Raw genomic sequence first — 23,856 nt, forward strand, 5'->3', positions numbered from 1 at the left:
ACCCTTGGTATGATGCTGACTGCTCAAGAACTAAATGCAGCAAGTGCAGTGCTTGGAAACTTCCCGTAGTGGGCTGATTTTCCAAGGCAATGAGCACCTGTGTGTCATATCTTATCTTGGCTGCAGCACGAGGCAATGGCATGCAGCACACCTGAAAATCAGGCCAGGGAAGTTCACGTGTTTTCACAAACACCACTCTCTCCTCCTGCAATGATTACAGGTGAGACGTTCAAATTCACTCAAGCACGAGGTCAGGCGAGTTCAGCAGATGCATCTTCATTAGACTGGCACAATTATCATGAGCAGTCTCACTGGTAACAATTATATGATACTAATTTATTAGTCATCTTCTCTCTTATCTTTTCCACTGATCTGATTTGTTAAAACCCCAAACAATGTCTCACAAGTTATCTGAAGGAAACAGAAATCTCTGCATGTACCCTCCCTGACAGATAAATCCAGGTCTTGCTTGACTGATGAGATACAAAAATAAAAAATTATTCCAGCTGCCATTTTGCTGGATTTAGTTACTGCCTTGGTTGCCCCACAGAGGCAGTGAAAGGACAGTGCCACTGTAATGACCCAGTACTTAAAATATGCACCAGTACTGTCAGAAAAAGGCAGGATGACAACTAAACCATCTTTTTTCAGCCCTTCTCTAGTGATAAAACAGTTTGATGGGGCAAACTCCCATCACCCTGGTGCCATAGATAACATCTCACGCCAGTGCAGGGGAAAGGAAGAAAGAAAGTGAACACATTTTGTCTCATTTCCTCCAGGTGCACCTGCTCAAGACTGTCAGGGAGACTGGAGTCACTGGAAGCACAGATCCCACTTAAACTCTGATTTTCCTCCTTCAAGGGAGGGCTCCCCAGCCTCGTGCAGAGCATCCTGGCAGCACAATAACCCAGGTCATGAATGAGAGCAGTGCTGAATAAGCCTTTCCTTGCCTGGAGACCTTTGTGCTTGTGATCAGCAATAAAAGGCTGTACTTGGAATTTAAAACCTCAGCCAGGTGAAATACCACAGATGATTATTTAAAGGCTTTGAATTAAAAAAAAAAAAAGCCCTCTGTCTGTAAGAATCAGCTTTTCACATTCACGTTGTCTGGCTGTGGACTCATAGCTGGGTTATGAAAGCAGCCCAAAATAAGAAGAGATACAATAAAACACAAGCTGGGCTTAAGCAAGAATTGATTTCTGACAGTAGTTTTCAATGTTTTAAACAGTAGCTGCAGACCTCATATATTTCTGAATTTAATTGCACAATTCCCAGTGATTTAACATCACAAAAATTTACATATTTCCATGCTCAGAATTTGAAAAGCTCAAACAACGAGAAACTTTGGTTGACATAAACACAGCTCAAAGAAAACAGCATTTTTTTTTCCAAACTAAGTCACTGGCAGCAGATGACTGACATCTTACATGTGCTGAATATATCCTGTACCTCTAAGCTCTTCTGCTGTGAATTCCTTTCTATGCTGTACTTCTGCAATCTGGTGAAAACTACAGAAAAATAGACAGCTAAATAAATTCAGAAGAAAATTTGCCAGATGTGCCTTAGACACATGAAAGGATTGAACATCAAAGAAAACAATCAATATAAATGAGAAGGTCAGAACTTCAGATGGGAGGAGCCAACACAGGGGGTGGAGGAAGTTGATTTTCAAGGAATGATGAGGAGGAGCTTGGACTGATGGACACACAGGGCAGGTGCATTGTGTGAAGGACAAATGGCACAATATTTCTACTTGTAAGTGGGAAAATTTGAGTTTCTGTAACAAGAAAACAGGACACTCTGAAGACTGCAGTCCTCAGCAATGTCACTGTTCACAAACATAATTTTCATTTTTAGACTACTGGTTGAATCAATATCCAATTTTTCAAAATAATAGCATGCACTCTTAGAAAAGAAGACATTACACTGCTAATTCCAGATAAGTAAAGCCCAGCTTTACTTTGTTTTCTTCTAGAGCATTATCCCACTCAAGTTCATCTTTCACAAATGCTGACACAAGCCACAAAGACTTTATATTATTTCATAAAACAGCATCTTTTCTCCTTTTTTTTTTTAATTTTCTTTGTTCTCTTTTCTTTTTTCTTTTCTTTTCTTCTTCTTTCTTCCCAAACTACACCCACGGCCCCGACTGATACTTTCAATTGGAACAACAGGCAGCCAGACAAGAACTGTAGAAGAAACTTTATCTTAAGTATTTATTGTTATGCTGGAATATCACTCAGTTTCCTCTGGAGTAATTCAGCACTCTTGTGGGAAATGTGTGACCTCATTTGCATTTTCTAATTGAATTGCTATCAGGTTTCCTGCAAGACTGAACAAAAAAGTTCCCTGAGTTACTAACATCACTCGTATTAACCAGGAAAAAAAGTTTACATTCAAGTGTTTGCTGGGGAGGAGGGGGAATGCATGCTTCGTGTATCATAAAATGCATTTTTAAAGTATTTGCCTTCTTTTCTATCATTTCACCCTACTAGCATGACACTTTAATGCAGTAGTTAGAACTCTTTCCTTACAGTGTTTTTCACTGAAAACTGGCAGGTTATTCAGTCATCTCAAGCAATCAGCACATTTATAAGGCCAACACTGTGAACGAGGGGGAACTGTCACTGTGCTGGGTCCCTCCCCATCAAAATGTTAGGCTGCATCAAGAGCAAGGCTCAGCTGGGGGATCTGGAGCACAGGTATGGACACCAAACCTTCTGATTTTGCAGTGAAAGCACACAACGGGGGGACTGGCCCAACAAGAAATGATCTGCTGCCTTGGAAGCCCTTGGCCACCACCACGGCAGCCTGTCACACAGATTTTCAGTCATACACACTGTGACAACAAAGGATCACAGATGCAAAGGATGATTTATTGCTGGATAAATCCTCTGTGCTCTCCTGGAAAGCAGCCCACCGTCCCCAGTGTGCAGGCAGGCTCACTCCTGGTCCCCCAAAATCTCAGCCAGCATCCCAAAAACACTGATTTCTCCCAGAATATTTATTCTGTATTATAACCTCCACAATGAACCAAGTGTCTAATAATGGCCATTCTAGGAGGGCTGGTTTTGATGCAGTTTTAATGCCTGGATAATCATGAACTAAATTCTGATTTATTCTTTCAGAGGGGGTTCTGAGGGGCACCAAGGCCCCTGTCAGAAGCACTCCCCTCACTGAGGGCCATTGCTCATGGAGCTGGGGAGGACGAGGTAAAAGGACTTTTTTTTGTGCTACAGGCGCCAACAAACAGTGACCAGCAGGTGCAGTAACTGAATTTCATGCCAATTATTTATAATGTCTGGAAATTGTTCAGCATTTTCACAAAATCAGTCACAAGTTTACAAAGTAAAATGGAAATAAATTGATGTACCAGAAGAAAACTGGTTTCCCTCCCCCCCTCAGGTCACCTCCTCCTTTCTCTCCCACATTTGCCATCTCTATATCCTGAGTATAACAAAACAATCTGAAATGTCTTAAAAAAATATACAGTTCTGTTTGAGTCATATTATTCTACACAAAACCAAATGTGAAATCTGCCTCTAGTAAAAGCCACAAAGCATACAAGGGTCATGGCCTGAAACATATTGAACTGGATACTATAAGGTTTGGAGTTCTTTTTTCTGCACAAACACTATTATTTTTTAAAATAATCTCATAATCATATTTATTTCTTTAGTAAACAAAGGATTATTCTGCTTGCAAAAACCACAGGCATTTAAATAAAACACAAGTCAGATGTCTGCTATAGGGACCCACAATAAAACTGCTTATGACCTTGTCATTAGTCTTGTTTTCTGTATTTTTCCAGCCTCAAACTACACACTAATAAGGCTTTTAGAAAGGAGGGATATGAATTTTAAGAAGCTTAGCTCTCTGTTTTCAACCAGAGTTCAGATTACATTAACATTAGATGAATTTCCAACCAAATATTCTACTAAAACAGAAATGTGTGCTTATTCAGGTTTTTTTTTTCTGCTACACTGAGAAGAAATGTAAAGCAGTATGTAAGATATCTTACTTTGTTCCTTCAATATTTAATTACTTTTAGAAGGAAGCAGTATTTCTTTGGTTAGAAATGGCAAATAGAGTTGACAATAACAAACAGGGTTTAATTACATCTTGCACAAGCTCAAGCCCTACTGAACAGCAGCAGAAGTGTATTCATATGACTCTAAGCCCTGCAAAGCCTTAGGGGTCAGCCCACTGGCAAGTGAGAGATTAAAGTCTGTCCAAGTTTTTCCTTTTTGTCCCAAATGTGGCAAAAACTCTCCCAAATGGCACAGAGTTACGTGGTGGAATTGTAACAACTTGGCACAGAAAGTCTCTCCTTCTTTCCCCACCCTGCCCTGCACTCTCTGTCCAAGCATCACAGACAGGATGACAGCAGAGGTCAGTTTTGCTGTTTGGACCATGACTGGGGTGCATTAATCCAAATTACAGCCACAGCCAAGAGACCCCACCTGTCCCTGGAGGAGCCATGGCTGCTCCCAGGACATACCCCTTCATCCTTACTCTGCAGGTCCTCAAGACCCAGCAATAAACCAGGCTCTTGAAACAATTCCCTGCCAAATCCTGCTCGAATGTCACCACCCAACCAGCCCAGCACTGCATTGTTGGAGCCAGCACCAGAGATAACTGGTCACTGAAGATAACTGCATTTACTCCATGTAGTAAAAGATCGTCAGCCCAGACTAGCACTGCAAAGGAAAAGGTGAACTGCTGCTGCCAAAAATGGTATAGAAGAGGGGGGAAAGTGACAGCTACTCCAGGGCAGAGCAGAAGAAAGTGTTTTTTTCCTGGAGCAGCCCCCAACTGCAGTGGCTCTGTGCAGCCCACCAGCAGATTTTCACTGAAGGAACACTGCTGTCAGACTGCTGGGCAGGGACAGAGCCCTCCTGCTTTTCAGCAGCGTGTATGGAACTAAAGCAGAAAGAAACCATCTGTACCCTTCTGACTGCAACGCTGGCTCTGGCTTTTCTCTGCCAGGGTGGGCGAGGGAAGCTGCTGGCACTGAGCAGAGGGGACGCTGGCACCGCCACGCCGCACTGCCTGCCCCGTGTGTCAGCACGTGTCCCTTATCAGGCAGCAGCAACGCTCCCTGTCCTTGCAAGGGAAGGAACAAGCCCAAATCTCCCCTCTGGAAGCTGCAGGGCCATGCAGATTGCTCGCAAGAGTGACTCTGAAAACAGGGGAGATGAGGAGCAGGGCAGAGCTGCCAGTGCACAACTGTGTGGTCACAAAAGAAATTTGAGCTTAAAACCATCAAGAAGATGGTTGGGTTTGACTCTTCACCCTTCATCTCCTGGTCTGAGTTGGAGTCAAGAGAGATTATCAGCCGCGAGGTGCAAACATGATGTACATGACCTATGGTGTATGACAGAGACAAGTGGTCACTTAAAAATACAGAAGTATGAACTTAGAGAACACTTCTCTCACTGGAGACCTTAAATAATTTCTGTCAGAGAGGTGCAAGGATCATTTGCAAGGAATTTGATGCTGCTCATGGTATCTCCTCCTTGGACACTTCCTTATGAAGCACAGACCAGACAACACAAACACTTTGGGGCAAAGGAAGAACAAAGCAGGAAAAAGAGCTCTGAAAAAACTCTTACCTTGTGTCCGCTGTGCTGGGACTTCTCTGCCACCAGAAACCTGACCATGGCCTCCCATCTGCCCAGGGTCTGGGGGTCCCAGGCAGTCACCACCAGGATCAGCTGCTTGGAGGGCACCTGCAGGTGGTGGGCGGCGTACAGGGTCCCGTCTGCCCTCACCTTGAAGTCCAGGCTGTTGGTTTCGTACCGCACGCCCTTGTTACCGGCACAGTTATTAAATTTTACTAGAACAGAGAGGAAGAGATGGGAGAAATGTGTGAGATTGGCGTGATAAGGAAAGCAATCAAATACAAGTTTCAGACATTTAATTTTCACTGATGTCTTCTATATCTCTAATAACCATCAAGGAAATGATTTAACTGTTTCTTCGACCTTTCAGGAGTGCTCTTGTGCTTTATCTCTGTTCCCCAGGGAAGAAGTTGTAAGCCATTTTTAAAGTATTTGATACAGTTTCATTAGTTCTCAAACACAGCTGTTCCCCATTTGTACAAGTGGATTTCTCCCTTGTCGCCATTATCTTTTAAATTCAACTGGAGTCTATTACCCACGCTGTGGGTATTTTTTTTCAGGAAATGTTCTCCATTTCCCTAACCCTTCAATAACCTACTTACCAGATAGCCTATTTGCACATTCTTAACTGAAATTCAAAAGCCCATAACAACTCCATTATCAGAAATATAAAAACAACAAAAAAAATTTAACACAGAAATAAAAGTTGAAACCATTCTGGAGCACGCATCTGCTGCTGGAACTGGACCCCCTATCCTGAGCTTCATTCCCACCTTGGCCAACCCCTCACATGTTACAGCTACTGCAAAAAGGAACTGTAAAACTGTGCTTCATAAGCCATAACGTGTCATTTGAAAGCATAGTTTGCCAGATCAAAGCGCCCCAGTCGCTGGTATTTCTATTTTCGCCCTTTTTTTTGGTCAAAGCCTTTCACAGTCTAGTTTGAAAACTATTTTTATTGGCATTATGAAACATGTCACATACATTAGACCAGAAAAAAAAACCTCAACCCTATTATATGACAGAGTTGACAAATCTGATAGAAATTGAACCTGCAGCTAATAACACAGGAAACAAAACACTTTCTGCCATTTCAGTAATCCACGGGGCGGAACACACATGTGGTGAAGGAAAACATATTGTACCCGTAAAAACATCTCAAGTGAGTGAGAATGGATGCACAGCGCTCCAGCTCGGATCGCTAGACAGGTTCTCATGCTGAGATGCTCCAGCCTGCCTAGAGAGGAGGACAACCTGCTGGGCCAGCTCTGGTGGGCTTCAGTAGGCACTTAATTCCTGCAGAAGAAGGGCTGGGTCAGATGGAGAGACCCAGACTGGCTGTGGTGGGAGGAGGGATGCAGGGCTCTGGGGGAGAGGAGCTCCTGGGACAGCTGTGCCCCAGCTGTCCCCTTCCCCCTGTACCCATCACAGCTCTGCAGTGCTGATCTGAGCTGAATCAAGGACTAATTTGGATTTAAATTAAAAAAAACAAAACAAAACAAACAACCATGGCACAGGTGAAGGAAAAAAGCAGCCAGGAAATGGCTCAACCCATCTGGCTGTCAAAGTCCCCAGGCACATCAAAGGACGGAGAAATGAGGAGCAGGCAGTAGCAGAGGAGGGGAAAATCCTTCCCCTCCTTCACCAAACTGCACCCCTCAATAACTGGGGTGCTGTGATTGTGTCATAACTGTACATCTACAAAGGCTTTCTGTGCTGTGTATTTATTTAGACCACGCTGGTACATTTTTATGTGTGTGGTGGGAAGTGTTACCAAATGCTGCAGCAACTGCTGGGCACAAACAGAGAATGTGACACATTGATTTATAAAAAATAAGATGGATAAAGTTATTTAGTGCATAAAAACTACGTGAAAGCCCTGGATGAGGGTAAGCACACACAGGGTTTGCTGGCACCTACAAGAACTGGGACAATCTCAGAGACCTGTGAGGGGAGATACCCTGGACCTCTGGGACCACCCTGCTGGGAGATCACCTTCATCTCTCTGGACTTTCTGCAACTCACCCCTGCATTCACAGCTACAATAAATATGTGTGAACACATCAAGTGCATCTTCACTTCTAAATGCTATTTATTTTCAGCTCAACACCACGGTCACTGTTAGGAACTTGGCACATCAGCTGCTGTATTGCTGCACCCCTCTGCTGGGAAACGGTCACGTAAAACTCCAGTTCCATCCCTGCTCCCCAAGAACCCACGCATCACTCACTGAAAGACATTTAAAGAAGAGAGAAAGGAGTGACAATGACTGCACATTAAAAAACATTTCAGAGCATACTTTGATTTCTATTGAGATTAAAAGAAAGCCCTACAGTAGTCTGAGAGAAAAAAAGAACAAAACCACAACCTTTCTATATGTGTATGTAGTGATTTCATATTCAAAGTACTTAAACATCTGCTTAAGACCCAGCTCGTGGCTCCAAGATGCTGCTCTGGTGTCATATGTCACTGTGTCGACTTTTATGCTCCATTATCTAAAAATGGCTACCTCGTAGACAAAGTCCCTCTGTGACTTGCTAATTACTTCCATTAGTTTAAAACAAACTTGACTAGAGACGGAGAAAATCCTGAGAGAAATCATCTGATTCTTTTTTCTTTTTTAAACAAGCATCTTTTCTGCCCCACATTGCTCCTCTCAGGTAGCACAGCTAGGTGAATGCTCTGCAAGGGATTAGCACAGCCAGCTCCTCTCCTAAGAGCCTTTAGGAACTGCAAGAAAGGCTTCAAGGACACAAGGATTGCAGTTTTCAGTCACTCTGCACAGCAGCAATGGCCCTGGCTCACCTGGGCAGCTCTGCAGGAGATTCCAGCCCCAAAACGGATGACCCTGCTTGGCTCTGTCAGGCACAGGACTGCTCATACACAGGAAACACGCTGGAAATGCAGGAGAGCTGAGCTGCTCCCACCTCCATCACAGGGAAGGGCAAAGCTCAGGGCTGGGCTTGGCAGTGCTGGGTGAACAGCTGGACCCAGTGGTCTTGGAGGTGTTTTCTAACCCAAATGATTCTGTGATTAGAAATCCTAAAGCATCCTTTTTGCTGCCTTTTGAAAATGAGTCCTTGGGATGTTACAAGACTGCTGATCTGCACTGGTTTATATATGTATATATATATATATATATGTATATCTCTATCTCTATCTATCTATCTATCTATCTATCTATCTATCTATCTATCTATCTATATATATACATAAAGACCCACAAAATCTATAAACCTCATTTAGATATATTTGCATATAAAACACTTTTCCCAAATATATGTGTACAGGCTTAGGAAAAAAACAAATCAAGCTATTGTTCTATAATAAATAGCATTGCTCAAGGAAAGGAAATCTCATCCATATTTTGAAATTCTACCTCTTACCCCTACTCTTTGCTCTTGTGGAGACAGAAATTAAAATTTCATTCAATGGCAGACAACTTTTGCTTTTTTCCTCCTTTTTCTCCCTTAGAAATCTCTACGTCTATGTAATTTGCAGTTGATGCAACTCTTGACTTTCAAATAATGCAAAAAATAAATAAACAACCGTTGGCTGTGTTTACTAGTCTTAAAACTCTCTGTGGACACAAATCAATCTTTCTTTGACCAGTCTGGAGCCTAAAGAACACTGCACAAATTTAACATTCAAAAGCTGCAGCATCAGTAATTAGGATTTTGGATAAACAGCAGAGTCACACATCTATCATTTTTACAGGATAGTAAAAAAAACCCCAACTTTTTAAAAAATACACTGGAAAAATGTTCAGTGAAGCTTATCGAAAGCTTATGCTGAAAACAACATCTAATACCTGATGAAAGGAAAACCAAGAAGACACCCTCATTAGCAAGCTTTTAGGTTTAACCCTTTACCCTCATCATTTTTAATTGCTTCTCTATGAAAGGAGGAAGTACAACAATTTGATAAGCTGAAACAGGTACTGAGTGATGGGCAGAGAAGCTGCAGGAGTCTGCAGCAGACTGCTGGGCATCTGAGAAAAAAAAAGGTATTTTACTTCAAAAAAGACACAGGGTGAAAAAAAAAATTCAACAAGTTTTGCATTGTTCCCTTTTATTATTTAGCTTGTTAAGCTGGCTGGACAGAGTCAAATGATCAAGCCAGGATCTTGAAAGATGTATGAATACACTGAACTTCTTGCCCCCCAAATGTCTGAGAGAAATACTGAATTTAATAGGACTATAAATGGTATAAACCAAAGAATTCGCTTTTAGCCTTATCCTTCTGGATTTTCCTTTGACTTCTCCTAGTCCATTAAAAAGTGCCCCCTCTGGCAAGCAGCATAGGGCTGGAAGAGCAGGAGGGATAATATTCATTTATTAGGATAGACCCCCTGGCAGGACATCGTCCCACAGTTCAGGGTATGGGTCCCTTCAGGACTCTGTTTTTCACCATGGTTTTGAGGATTATCTCTGCAAAAGATGTTTCTTGCCTGATGAACTTTAAAGCAGCAAGCACGCAGCACTATTTCCAGCAGGATCCATCTGCTTTTCAAGTCGTGTCTCTTGACCAGCTCCCTTGCACCCGGTGCACTGCGATAAATCCAAGCAGCCAAATCCACCCCTCACCCCTTCTGTGAACATCATTAAGGTGAGCATGGCTTAACTGCAACCTTTGGGATTTTCAGATGTCTGGGTAACCTGCAGAGTCCTCACCATGCACGGAAATGTCCCTCCTGTGTGATCATGAGCAAATCAACTTGAATTCCTGCCCTGGCACTTCTGGCCCAATGCTCCCAAATGTCTGCACTCATCCATCTCCTCTGGCTTCTGCAGGGGGTTCAGTCCTGGCCAGCATTCCCAGCATGTCTCCACACCAGAAATTAAAAAATCCCAAACATGTCCTGTGTGGAGAGGCTCCTGTTGTCTAAGAACAGGCACGAAACCATTCAGCTAACCACAAAAATGCACGGGCACGTTACAGCCTCACAAAGTGATTTCTCCATTAAGTGCTAATGTGAACCAGAGCGTGCTGTGCCTTGTTGGGAAGCCACATTTATCGGGCAAAGTAAGTATGCAGCATAAAATTTTACATGGCCACATTTTCGAGGCATCCTTCTTTATGTTCGTGCAATCCCTCTGTGAGTCTGGGAGGAAACTGTTTCACAGCAGTGGGAACCAACTGCAGCTGAGTGAATTCCCCATGGCCACACTGGAAACCTGGAAAAAAGCTGGGATGTGGGTCCTTGGAATTCAAACTGCCAGGAAACTGCCTCCATTGCCCAGGTACAAGTGAACAAGACAGAAAAATTAGAAAGATGGACTTTCAAAAAGCAAACAGAGGCAGATCCTTCTCCCTACAAACTACTGGGCATTTCCAGATTAGTGCAGGGTGAAAAATCTAAGGGACGTCACACAAGTTATTGCAATTGTTTGTGAAATGGAGTCCCGTGAGCACGTGTAAATACACAGTGGAATTATTCTGTGACTGAAATATTTTGTCTACAAAAGGCAAGTGCTGAAACGGAGGCAAGAGGATTTGAATAGAATTATAGAGTCACAAAGGTTGCAAGAGACCTCTAAGATCTCAGAGCCCAGCCCTTAAGCCAGCCCTGTCAGGTCCACCCCTAAACCATGTCCCCAGGTGGCACATCTGCATGTTATTTGAGCATTTCCAGGGATGGTGCTTCCATCACTTCCCTGGGCAGCCCGTTCTACTGCTTGACAAACCTTTCAATGAAGAAATTTCTTCTCATATCTAACCTAACCCTCCCCTGGTGCAACTTGAGGTCGTTCCCTCTTGTCTTATCTTGTTCTGTTTTGTTTCTCTGTATTAAAAGGATGGATGTATCCAGGTACCACAGGCATTTTAACCACTCTGGAACAACTCAGAGATGGGGTTTCAGTGTTTTGTGGAAATTAAAACTGACTTGAGCCACACACTTACACACAATGCTACATCTAAGCCTGGACTCCTGTGTCTATCCCACTCCTGCTTACAGTAAATCCCACACCATCACACAATACACAGCCAGATTTGCTTCCTGCAGTTCATTAAATGCTCAGAGCCCTTCTCCTTCTCCACAAGAAAAACAACACATAAATAGGAAAAAATGATGGCTGTAAAACCTGACGGAGACAATGTGTAATTTTTATCTTCTCATTACTAATTTTATAGGTTACATTTTCCACCATGTCCCCATAAAGGACATCACACTAATAAACTCTTAGTGTCTTTAGTTAATATTTATAGCACCGTGGGAGAACCAAACTCTTCTGGTAAAAGGTAAAAACAGCAATTCAAACAGCTGCTTCAAAGACTAATAAACACATCCCTAGTGATTGAGTTTAAGAGTATACAGTTTAAAAAATGCTTTGATGCAAAAAAAAAAACTGTAGGAAATAAATGGATGGATCTTGGTTGGTATATGAATGTATATAAAAATGTGCATTCTCACACCCTCAGCTTCACAAAGCATTGATTATTCATTAAGTGTTCTTGGAGTAAAAAACAAATATAATGAATGAGTTTGGAGAATTAATGAACTATCCCACAGTCCATCATCTGCTGAAAACATTTAGCATGATTTAGCATGTTCTTAATGTTATTTTCTTGCAATTAATAGCACAGAAATCTGCTGCAGTTCTACCCATTTCTCAAACCTCAGGTCAGTGTGAAACATTACATCCAATTTTCCAGTGCATTATTTATGATCTCTGAGCTATGACTACTAATATTTGCCTTACTGGAATAATAGTAAATTACCATAACAATTTACCATATGTAATTATGTTAAACAAAATCTTTCTTTATTTGTCTTCTTGTAATCTTCACTTACAGCGAATCCTCCTATTCAGACAATGCAATACTGCAACACTCATGACATTCCCAACCTACTCCACGCTTGTTGGAAATGACTCCACGTGCCACTCAACTTGGTGACATCTTGGAGTCAGCAAAAGAGCAGCAATCTGCCTCCAGCAGACAGATTTCAAAAGGGACACAGAAGTATTTTATGTTTAAAGGCACATTTTGAATTTGCCCTCTTTAAGTTGCAAAGCTCAACCCCCCCCCTCCACGATCAGGTTATCCATGTGGGTTTTAGGCACACACCACTGAATTCCTGACTACCTCACAGTCACCTGCAGCTGTTTTGCTTCCACAAAGCCAGGACTGTAGGTTTTATGGGGAAAATGGCAAGGCTTTTTCGTGCACCAGTCACTTATTTTAAAAATATAAAATACTTCTGTGGGCTTGATGGAACTATAGGGAAAAGTCATCTTTTCATTACCAGAGCCACCTAAATGCTTTCAACATCTTTTCCAGCTTTATATTCACTTTTATCAGCTCTTGCTTACACAGAATTTCTGTTTCCATGGCTAGAGAAAAAGGAACAATACAATTCAACAGACAAATCAGGATCCTTTAAAAAGTCACTCTGTCACGTGTGCAGTCAGCCAGTAGCAATGAGGAGGTAAGGGTACATTAAAAAAAAAAATCTAAATCCCATTCAAACAAAACAAAAATCTAATTCCCAGACACTGAGTGCCTCCTTCATATTCCCACCTGTGCTATTTTTCATTTACTGGAAGCCAATTCAACTAAAATACATGTTTTTAAGGAAGAAAAAAATGAAGAAGTATATTTCACTTTTGGTTTGGAATTGGAGGGGAGTACAGACCCCTGGAGAGAAGGACTATAGAACATGATAGAAAAGATGAATCACTCTGGCAACAGCCAGCCAGCCATTAATTTTCAGCAAGCCAGGAGTTGGTCCAATTAAGCCAGGTTCCTTTCTCTACATTAACATGCTTTACTCAGTTTTTTTCTGAAGCTAAAACATCAGCTCAAGACCCCAAAGGCTTTTCTATTTAGGATCAATCAATCTACCTTGCTGCACTGTAAAACATACACTGTCAGCTCCGAGGCGAGCTCAAAAAAAGAGCAATGGTAGAAAAATTTGATAAATCGACATGTTCTGGCAGTTAGTAGAGGGATTCTTCCTACACTGTCACTTATTTTTATCTGATTAGAAACAAGTATTAGTAAAGGGAATATTCCCTTCTATTCTCTTTCTGGTATTTAGCATGAAGAGGAGTCTTTTTATCCCAAATTTTCTACATTTTATCTAGCTGATTCCTGCCAAAAAGGCACAGAGATACTACCCAGATTTCAAAGGGCAGCGAGCTTGAATTGGACTTGTAGGATGTGGACTCACATTCAAGCATTTTCTTCAGCACAGAAACATGAACCTGCATCTATTGGTGCTCATGTTAAAGACCATTTTCACTGCTTTCCACATTTTCATGCTCAGGGCTTTACTGTGAGTATGCAACCTCACCTCTGTGTTTCCAGCACCTGCTTTGGCAAGGATTGCTTTATTTGGGATTTCACTGCCCATTTGAGATCCACTCTCTCCGTTACTGGGGCATCTGAGGAATGGCAATTAATACATGAGCCAGGGCCTGATGACAGAGGTAAGGACACTTACAAGGTCTGAAGTTCTCTCCTGGGATAACTTGGAGGATTGCCCTTTTCTTTGGTAAACACCACAGTGACCCTGCTGTTGGTTTCCATGTTGTTCTCAGCATCTTCATCTTTGGATAAAAACCTTTCCTGGCAGTTTCAGCATGACAGTCCTGCTCTGTTTTTAACAGCAATGTAGACAGAAAGCCACTGGGATGTGCAGCTGATGGTCAGCTCCAGATTAACAGGCTAATAAAGAGAAGCCTGGTTTGGGTAATCCTGCCAATACCAACTGCACAAAACTTTGTGGCAGATGCTGAGTTCTTGCAGGCAACCATTTTTGTTCTTTGCTCTTTAAGTTCCACGTGTCTGTAGGATGGTACTGAGATTCACTATGGCACTAATGAGATCATTTTGCAATTAAAGGCTAAGCAGAAACAAACCTCTCACCACTCTACAGGAGGGTTTGGGTTCTCTGATTAAGCAGCAGTAAATAAACCTGATTTACTCTTGGTCCTGGTGCACACCAGAGATTAACTCTCCAAACAAGATGGACTGATTGACCCCATGGATTAATCAATGAGTTTCCCAGCTTCAGAGCAAAGTGCAAGTTGTGGGAGTTACCTGCAGTAGGATATGTTCTAATTATTATTACCAGCACAGAGTACATAAATCCCAGGGCGCTTTATTTGGAGGTTTTTCTCTTAGCACTAATGATCTCCACTACACTCTCATGTTTGTCAAACTACCTATGTGGGAGAAGACTTTAAACACCACTATGCATTTCTTGAGGAAGAACTGCAAGTTTTCTGGACGCTTGTGTGTGATAATTTTAAAGGGTGGAATCTGTGTAATGGTAGGGCAATCTCTAGGTTGTAACAGCCGCTTGCCCATCACTCCTGTGGGCAGGAGCATCTCTGGAAGGAGCTATTGGGAGGCTGGGACTGTGTTGGAGACAATCCCCATGAGGCTTGGAGCCCTCCTGGGCAGAGCAGAGAGCCTAGCCCTGCTGGTACTGGTACATCCTGACACTGGGAGCACTGGTGGGAAGTGGGAAGGACACACAGCTCCTGCACAGCCACCCCTGCCAGCCCCACTGACGGTGACCTGCTGGCCTTGGGGGGGTTTCCCCTCTGTCACAGATCTCTTTTCAACTTGCCAGAAGTGTATTAGGAAGACATTGGGAGCTGCAGGAAGATTTTTAGTGAGGAAAAAAACCGAAGTGAACAGAGGCCATTTGCAGCCTAGGAAAAGAAGTTGAAAGAGATGCTCCAAATGCAGCTGTGTCAGACAGCCTCAGGCTTCTCTCTCCTCACACTCTTCAAACAAACAAACTCTCAGCACCTAGAAACAGAGGCTGCACATGTCAGGGGGAAAAAAATCAGACACACCAGTAAAGACACTGAACTCCTCAAGGACTTGACTTGTGTGTAAACACTGTCAGCTTTGGGGTTGAGTGTTCTCATCTTCCTCAGCCTGGCTCGAGTGTGAACACACGCTGATCCAGGGAGTCACATCCCAATGCAGTAAATGAATAGATGTTTCAGGCAAGAATATTAGAAATGGAAGACTTTGTTACCTGAAAGAGTCAAGGCAGGGTAGCTATATTTAACTTGTAGCTGCTGTGAACCTCTGCTCTTCTGCCTGCACAAAAAGCAGCAGCAGTCCTTTACCTTTAGCTATAACCTACACAAGTCTGCAGGTTTCAAGAAAAATTACTATTATGTAGAATAAAACACTGTTTGGTTCCTGGTGGGCTCAAGTGCTTTGACATTTGGACAAATTCAGTGAGTTTTATTTACAGATGGAGGCTCTGGGTTCTGTGTCTGGCACTTGGTCAGAGGGAGCAGGAGGAGAACAAGTGGCCTTGATGCCCAAACTGCACTTGTGGGGGTAGCAAACCCTGGCCAGTGTCAGAGCTGCCAGGCTGCAGCGAGCCAGAGGATCCTGCCCTGGGGCTGGGCTCCAGTGTACACTGACTCCACAGGAAATTCACCCACAGAGCAGGAAATTAACTGGAAAAGCAAAACCACAATAAAACACAGATCCAGGCAGTCTGGTGTTGGTCATCACAGACCCAAGCAGAACCTCCTGGCCTCTGCAGCCACCCTGGAACATGTCCTGACCACAGCATCCCCACAGCCACAGAGCTTCGCTGCTGCTGCTGCCACCGATGGAGTCTCAGGGATGAGGTTTACTGAAACTTTCCCTTTCCTATTTTTACATTCATCCCCTCTGGCCCTTCTTACTTACAGTAGTGTCCAAAAGAAATGCTGTCCCCTCGCCTGAAGAACAACTTCAAGATTAAACTAGCAACCTTAAATTTCATGGAGCACTTTTGCAGGGCTCAGTCCCTTCAATTAAAACCCAGAGAGACTGAAGCCAGTAAATTAGAGAACGTGACAAATGCAGCACAAAGCACTGAAGATCCCAGAAGGTATCAAATTTAGTGTTAAAGTAAAGAAACAATAGGGAAGTCCAAGACATTTCAGAGTGTAGTGAATCAAATTAAATTGCCTGAAATTCCACATGGAATACATTTGACAAATTTCTTTCCCCCTCTTCAGCTTTCTGTTTGAGATGAACTGTCGTCTGGCAGCTTCAAACGTCTGGCACAGCTTCAGCTTCAGTTTGCTGGGGCTGAATCCAAACACGAACCTGAACTTTACCAGTTCTGCTCTTTTTGTAAACATACTTGCTGTGGCTGCCAAATGCTTTCCAAAAGCACACAAAACCCAGAATCCAAAAGGAAAATATTGTCTTGCCGCAATAAGATTTGCATTTTACCACCTATGGGCAGCAGCCCGCGTGCGGAGCTGGCGGTCGGGCTGAGCCCACCTGGCCTTGCACTCTCCCCAAATCTGGAAAGGGAAAGGTGATTTGGGAGCTGATGTGGGAGGGACGAGTCTCCCATGCACCCAGCACGAGCCCAGCTCCAGCCCCAGCAGCGCCAGTGCCACTTCTCCCCACAGGGCTGCAGGGGCAGCAAATGACAATGACAATAACAATAACTATAATAACAGTAACAATAATAATATAACAATTAGCAGTAGGATTCCTCAGATGAGCTGGGTAAGAAATGCAGTAAAATGTCATTGAACACGTGTCACTGATAGCAAAGACTGGTTTAGATTCCCCCAGTGAGTTGCCTCAGAACAAATTCATTTTAAGGTAGGGAACTTCAGCAGCGGAAGAGATGGATATAAAGAGGGTTATGATCAAATTGCTCCTGAGAGCAGATAGCATCAGCCTGGATATATCAGATTTTTTTTCCATTTTGCCTCTAAAACATAGTTGGTTTTGCAAAATGCTTACAGCACACATGCTGCTTTGATGCAGGATGTGACTTTTCAGCAGCATCCTGCTACTTGTGTGAATTCTCTCTTAAAAACTCTTTCTTTCTCCATTTAAAACCTTCTAAAACACCCAAACTCCATAAACTATTCAGCTGCAGACAGGTGAACCAAGCTCACTTTTAGGCTGGAGAGCAGCAAATGACAGAAGTGTCTCAGTTCTGGCACAAGACACAAAGGCTAACAGCTTCTGCTGGAAAAGCACATTTTGCTGTCCACAAAGTCTCAGCCTCACCTCTGAGAGCCACGTGGAGTTCCACCACTGCCCAAAATAGACAACATCTGGTTCATACAAACACTGATTTATTGCTTGTCTTCACTCCCCTTGGGTTTTAATTATGAGTAGATCTTGTAACTATTATATTTGTATTTGTTTTATCCACCTAGATATTTTTCTACACTATTAACCACAAACTGAAAGCTCTTTCTAAAAATAGTACAAAAACATACTTAAAATATGCATATGGCCTTTATTAAAGTAATCCCTATAATGACTTTTTAGATGAAGTAAAAGCACCACTGAAACCACTGATTAGCAGGCAAGCCTGCACCTGATTTCATGAACAGTGTAAGACTAAAAAGTTTCTTTTTATAACAATAAACTTCTAAAGAAAATAAGAGTATAAAACTGACTGCTGCTCTTAATGCAAACCAGTGTGGTGACAGGTAAAAAAAATAATCCCTCATTACTGCAGCCCTCTCCCTACCCCCAGGGGCTCTTTGGGGGTGTGGAGACAGTTCCAGTGGCCAGGTGCCATCATTTTAAAGCACCTCCATGGGGTGGCACTTCCTCAGCACACAGGACAGATCCATACTGCACCTGAAGAATAAAACACTGCTCCTCCCCTGGGTAACAGTCAGGAATGCAATTGTTCAAAGCCATCATACTCGGACTTTTTTGGGCTAAATTTTCTGTTGTTTTGGAGGTTTTTTCCCTCATAATATTCTTGATCTGTCTGGGAATAAGCTGATTCAGAAATGACTTTTTAATTTCTATGGTTGAACAACTACCACCACAACACAGAGTGTAATAAATAAATAAATAAATAAATTCCACTTTCAAACTTCAAATTTCTCTGCTTCCACATCACCCATCAAAATTAATTCTGTAAAAAATAAAAATAATAAAAAAAGGATGTGACAAACCCAACCAACTTTTCTCCCCAACTTACAAAAAGGCTGAAGGCTATTTCTAGAAATGTCCTAATGTTTCTACCGAATGACTGAGGCTTCTGAAAATGTTTAGTGGTCCTGCACAGACCCTCCAGGAGGACAGGAGATCTCATCTCTGCCAGCCCAACACACCCACTGGGCAGCTCAGGCCCATTCAGGCAGAATCCTGTCCTACTAACGGCACAGAAGGTTTGGGAATAGGATGAGAAATTGGCCCAGATGTCTGAACTGCTGAAACTGGAAGGCAAAAAGGGCCAATAGCTGTGTTTTCCCTCCCCCAGTGTCAGCACAGAGCACGACTCGTGTGCTGAACCATCTGCAGAGCAACCAACCCTCCAGGTAGAGCAACAGGAATGCAAGAAATATCTTGGCTCCGTATCTGTTTTTTAATTAAAAAGTTTTGCATGTAAACAGATACTTTCTCTTCTTCCAAATCCACACTGACATCTACTACTTATCATTCTGAGGGGACTGCTAGAGGAAACATGATTAAAAAATACCATATTCCATGGAATCTCTGATCTCAGAGCTGCCCGTCATCGGGCCGTCTGCTCCCCTTTCACACCAGCTCAACTGTGAGAGCCTTCAGCTGAAAACAAAAAGTCAGGCCATTTGAAGAGATAAAAGTCAGTTATGAGGGCTGTAATTTATTTTTTTTATTTACTGATTGATGGGTTGAGAAAGAAACATCGACTTGCTGCTATCTTTGAAAGGTTAGACAAATGTGAAGAATGGTATCAAAGGGAGTCCTACCAAACCTCAACCCCCGTTTCTTTTATGAGCTACACATCAGGGCTGGGCTGGATGGGGTTTTTTGAGCAAGCTGGGAGGTGTCTCTGCTCAGGGCAGTGGGATTAGAATGAGGTGATCTTGAAAATCCCTGTGCAGATGTGAAGGGCACCACCCCACGAGGACACTGGCTCTTGCGTCCTTTTCCAACACGGGGAGCAGCACTTCAACACTTTGCACTCACACATTTGCAGATTTTTCCAGAGCAGGCCTCAGTAAGGACTGTCAGCTACCGCTGTCAGTGATGTCTAGCTCAGTGTAAACACTTTGTTAGGAACGTGATGAAATTACACCCTCAGGTTTATTCTAAATACTAAAATAAGTCTTGGCACAGAACAAGTATGCACTCATTTGTACTGCGGTGCTATGACCACAAGTTTTAATTTTTACTATTTAATTATTCATCCTGGATCGGGTCTCAAATTAAGCTAATATCCAAAGATGAGGGAGAATGGGCACTTGTTTATCTCAGTTTTTTCCAATTAATTCAAGTTGTTCAGTAATCACATTACTTTTCTACAATGTGATAAGGAAGAAAAGAACGACCAGCAACTACCCAAAGAACAAAAAAAGATTCCCTTTACATAAAGGAGCAGGATATTCTACAAAACTTACTTGCATGAATAAACTCAAATAAACCAATTAAAATACTCATTTACAGGGATGGCTCATATTATTGACTCAGGCTACAAGGGAGATTTTTCTTCTTTTTTTGCCTTTAAGGTGTACAATATTACCAGTGAACTGATCTCCTAACAGATTATATGATGGAGACTGGCACAGGTTTCCTGAAACTGTCCTGAAAATACAAAATTGTCCCAAATTTCCCTCTTGTTCTATGTGGGCAGTGGCAATAAATGGTACATCAAGCAGCAATTTCATGTCTATGAACTGGGGCTATACCTGAATTAATCAAAACCAAGGCTTCCAACCCCCCAAATGTCTGCTAAAATTAACCATCTACTACCTTTTTTTAACAGAAAACTTGCAAAAAAACTTGAAGTAAGAAACAAAAAAGTATTATTCAGTCCATAATTCATACAGTTTAAATGGTATTTCTGACCTTTAAAGCAAAAAGCATGAATAGCTCACCCAGACCATTGGGCAAATAGAAAAAGTAACAAGAAAAGCCAGCAAAGAAAAGAGAAACTACTCATGAGGAATCCTCTGCAGCTCCAATACAACAACATTTCTACTCCATAAAACATAAAATGCCATCAAAACTTCACCAGCCACTCTCAACCCATCTCACAATAGGTCATTACATGGAAGAGGGGACAGACATTGAGCTCCACTGAATCCCAACCAGCCACACCAATCCTGACCTGTACCTGTCACTTTAACATTTTCCTGAATGACTATAAAAAGATCAAAAAAAACCCCAGCAAATCTTTTTGTTGAACCTGCCTGCCACGGGCAAGTCCTTTGTCTCTGCAGGACTCTCCCTGTGGACGCAGCTCCCAGAACACAGTGGACATTGATTCCACATGGTGAGGATGAGGTCCTGGCAGTGCCCCTGGAGGCTCCAGCAGTGCCCAGGGATGGAGGCTGGGATGGGCACAGGGCTGACATGGTCCCTCTGTGGCCAGGACACCTGCCTGGCACCCACCTGCAGCTCCTTTGGCTTGAAAACCATTCCTGTCCTCCAGCACAGACTGAGGCTGTGAAAGGGAAAGGTACAGGGCAGCAATGCAGCCACCTGGGCAAGATCCACCCAAGCAGCAGCTTCAGAGTGCAAATTACAGCCTGTCTTGTTTAAAACACTGTGTTTAGGCAGCCCTTTGGGTATCTGTGCCACACAACGCCCCTGTGGAGGGGGATATTATATTCCCTCCCTACCCTGTTATTTCTGGATGCTTAAGGAGCAAAGGACCAATATTCTGTTCAGCTCTGCTCAGCTGGTGCAGGAGGAATCAGTGAGGGATGGTTCTGCTGCTCCCTCCCCATGCCTCATCCTCGTGTGGCACTGCTGATTTTTGGCAGTGATTGATGACTTGCACCAGGCCCCTGTTACCAGGAACCAAATGGGTTTTTGTTCATGAGCTGCCCGTTATCACGCAAACTTCATGAGCTTCTAGGGTAGGAAGCTTATCCTAGAACAGACTTTCCTGTCTAAAACACCTCCTCCTTCCACCTGTGATTTAATGTTCATTTATCTTCACTGGAAAGCTGGTGTACAGGCTAGAGACATCTGGGGCTCTTGTTTCTGGAAAAGCCAGCCATGGAAACCCAAAAATGAAAAGCCAACACTCCCACCAGCATATTAGCTGGTTTAAGACCACAGTTAATCTTGTCAATCATACATAATTCCACATTAAATTTCATTTACATTTAAGTCACAGTGACTGAGCAGTGGTGTACATATCCATCATCCAGTTTCCAGTGCCCACCAATAATTAACAGCCTCTGTTCACCCTATGGGGGTGTTTTCCAAATCCAGAATGACATCCACCAGGCAGACTGGCTCTCTAGACAGTATTTCCACAAAAACTAATTCACACCTGAAACTCAGCACTGACAGCCATTCCTTCATGGTTTAGTTCCTTTCCAAGAGTCACGTCTCTATTTCTGGGCACAGGGAAAACACTGTTTTGATTTGAAAGGGAGATTCAAAATGAGCAGTGCCAAGTACCCCAGACAAGGCAGGAAATCAACCAAAGGATTAATGAATTTTATTCTACTACCCAGCACCAGAAAGTGCTTGTACCCTCTCCAGCCTCTCATTCCAATGCTTGGTTGTGACTGTCTTGAAAATCTTGGTTCCATTGGGCACTGTCCATTGCCTGGATTTCAAGTCAATGTTTAAAGGGGAGACTGAAGGATGAAGGTCCTGGGCTGGCCTAAATCATACTTGTTATGGACTCACAACACTTGGCAAGCAAAGCATCACTTCATCTTTTGAAACTCTGGTCCACCAGAGAACAGAGAAGAGCCAGCCCAGCCCTGGCTGATTCACGGCCGCTCCAAACCATGAGCATCCAGAGGGCTCACAGGCAGCCTCCTCAGCAGGGTTTATCTCCATTAGTCTGGAATTCAGGCCATTTTTCTGGCACTGTTCATCTGACAAATGAGGGTTAAAGCATGATCAAGTCTACAAAGAATACTCTAGGGTAAGCAAAGGACAAAGAGGTAACCCTCTTGTTACACCCTGCTTGCTCCAAGCCCTCACACTGAAGCTACAGAGTATTTAGTGATTTATTCTGCTTAGTTCTAGCCAGATTACTAAAAAATTCTCTTCTGTCTTAGCAGCAAGGCAGGGTGTGGGTACACAAGGTCAAATCCTGCCTGTTTTCGCCACCTTTTAATTTAGCTGGTTTGAACTGAAAGGTTTGCTCTAGAGATGAATTACTCCTTAAGAGGTTTCTTTAAAGCAACGAATTTAAAAAAAATAAAATTGAAAAGCTTAAGGCTTCCTAATACATGTGACTACTTTGCTGTGCTTCTACCCTGGGAAAAAAAAAATACTGAAGCAACAAAACTCTGTTTCTTCTAGTAATGAACAGTAAAAGCTTGTCCGGGGAAAAAAACGGTGATTAGATTGTGAATGTGTGTTACTTCCAAATGTAAAGCCATTTTGCTTGAGACAATATTAAGATGCTAAGATGCAATGTTTGATCATTAATTTTAGCTAACACTACACATTCGTGTTGCTGCAGTCTTAGATTTTTTTTTTTTCTTCTCCTCTGGTTTTGGACAGCCTTAATCATGCTTACAGCTGATCCTAATTGCTGAATCCTATCACTCTCCACCTTCTCTAAAATGCTCGGGGCAAAAGAAATAGAGCAGATTAATGACAGACATGTAATTAGAAGAAAATGTAAAGATCTTGTGTTAATCATTCAGAAATAATTTGATAAATATGAAATCCTGAAGAGCTCTCAGAGTAAAAGATGACAGAGTGAGTGCTGTGGCACAGAGCTGAGCTCATCTGTATGTGCCACACTCCGTGCCACTGGAAGGAGGCAGCTCACGCCCGAGCGTGTGGGAATGCAAGGGAGGCTTCAGGAACATAATGGGATTCAGCATGGAAGACCATCTGTTTTAATTGAGCAAGCTTATTCGTGCAATGCTTTGCTCCACTAATCTTGTTTAGATTAATGTTAATGTTCTATTAAAAGGTAGTTTATCATGCCACAATACTGAGTTAAAGTCATCCCACCCATAGCAATGTTCTCAGCTCTCGTGGAGGCACAGAGCTCACTCATTACGAGGCTATTGATCATTTACAGCACAACTATGAGGCTGGGAACCTTGCTTAGAAATAACCAGAGGTCTTTTGTCCAGTGAGGGTACAGGCACAGATAAACAGCTTTTCATTAATTAATTTAAAATACCAAAGACCACAGTCTGCAAAATAATTCTCAATTATGCTTTTGTATAACTACAGGAATGATACTTCGGCTAAAAACACCCTTCAGGCTGTCAAAGTGGGATAGGTTTCTCTCAGTTTCTTTTCTTCCTGTGACACATCTTCTCTCCATAACCCTTGGTCT

General features: G+C 42.7%; 1 protein-coding gene across 2 annotated transcripts in view; it reads right to left on the bottom strand.

The window, feature by feature from the left end:
• The window catches only part of CDH4 (cadherin 4), a 419,557-nt gene that overhangs the window by 165,439 nt on the left and 230,262 nt on the right, over positions 1-23,856 (bottom strand). For both annotated transcript variants that reach the window (XM_038159241.1, XM_038159242.1), the window contains one exon: positions 5,616-5,839. In XM_038159241.1, coding sequence (XP_038015169.1) covers positions 5,616-5,839 — 224 coding nt within the window. The remainder of the gene's footprint in view (positions 1-5,615; positions 5,840-23,856) is intronic.

The sequence above is a fragment of the Motacilla alba genome, chromosome 20, assembly GCF_015832195.1.
Source record: "Motacilla alba alba isolate MOTALB_02 chromosome 20, Motacilla_alba_V1.0_pri, whole genome shotgun sequence".
NCBI classification, from domain to species: Eukaryota; Metazoa; Chordata; class Aves; order Passeriformes; family Motacillidae; genus Motacilla; species Motacilla alba.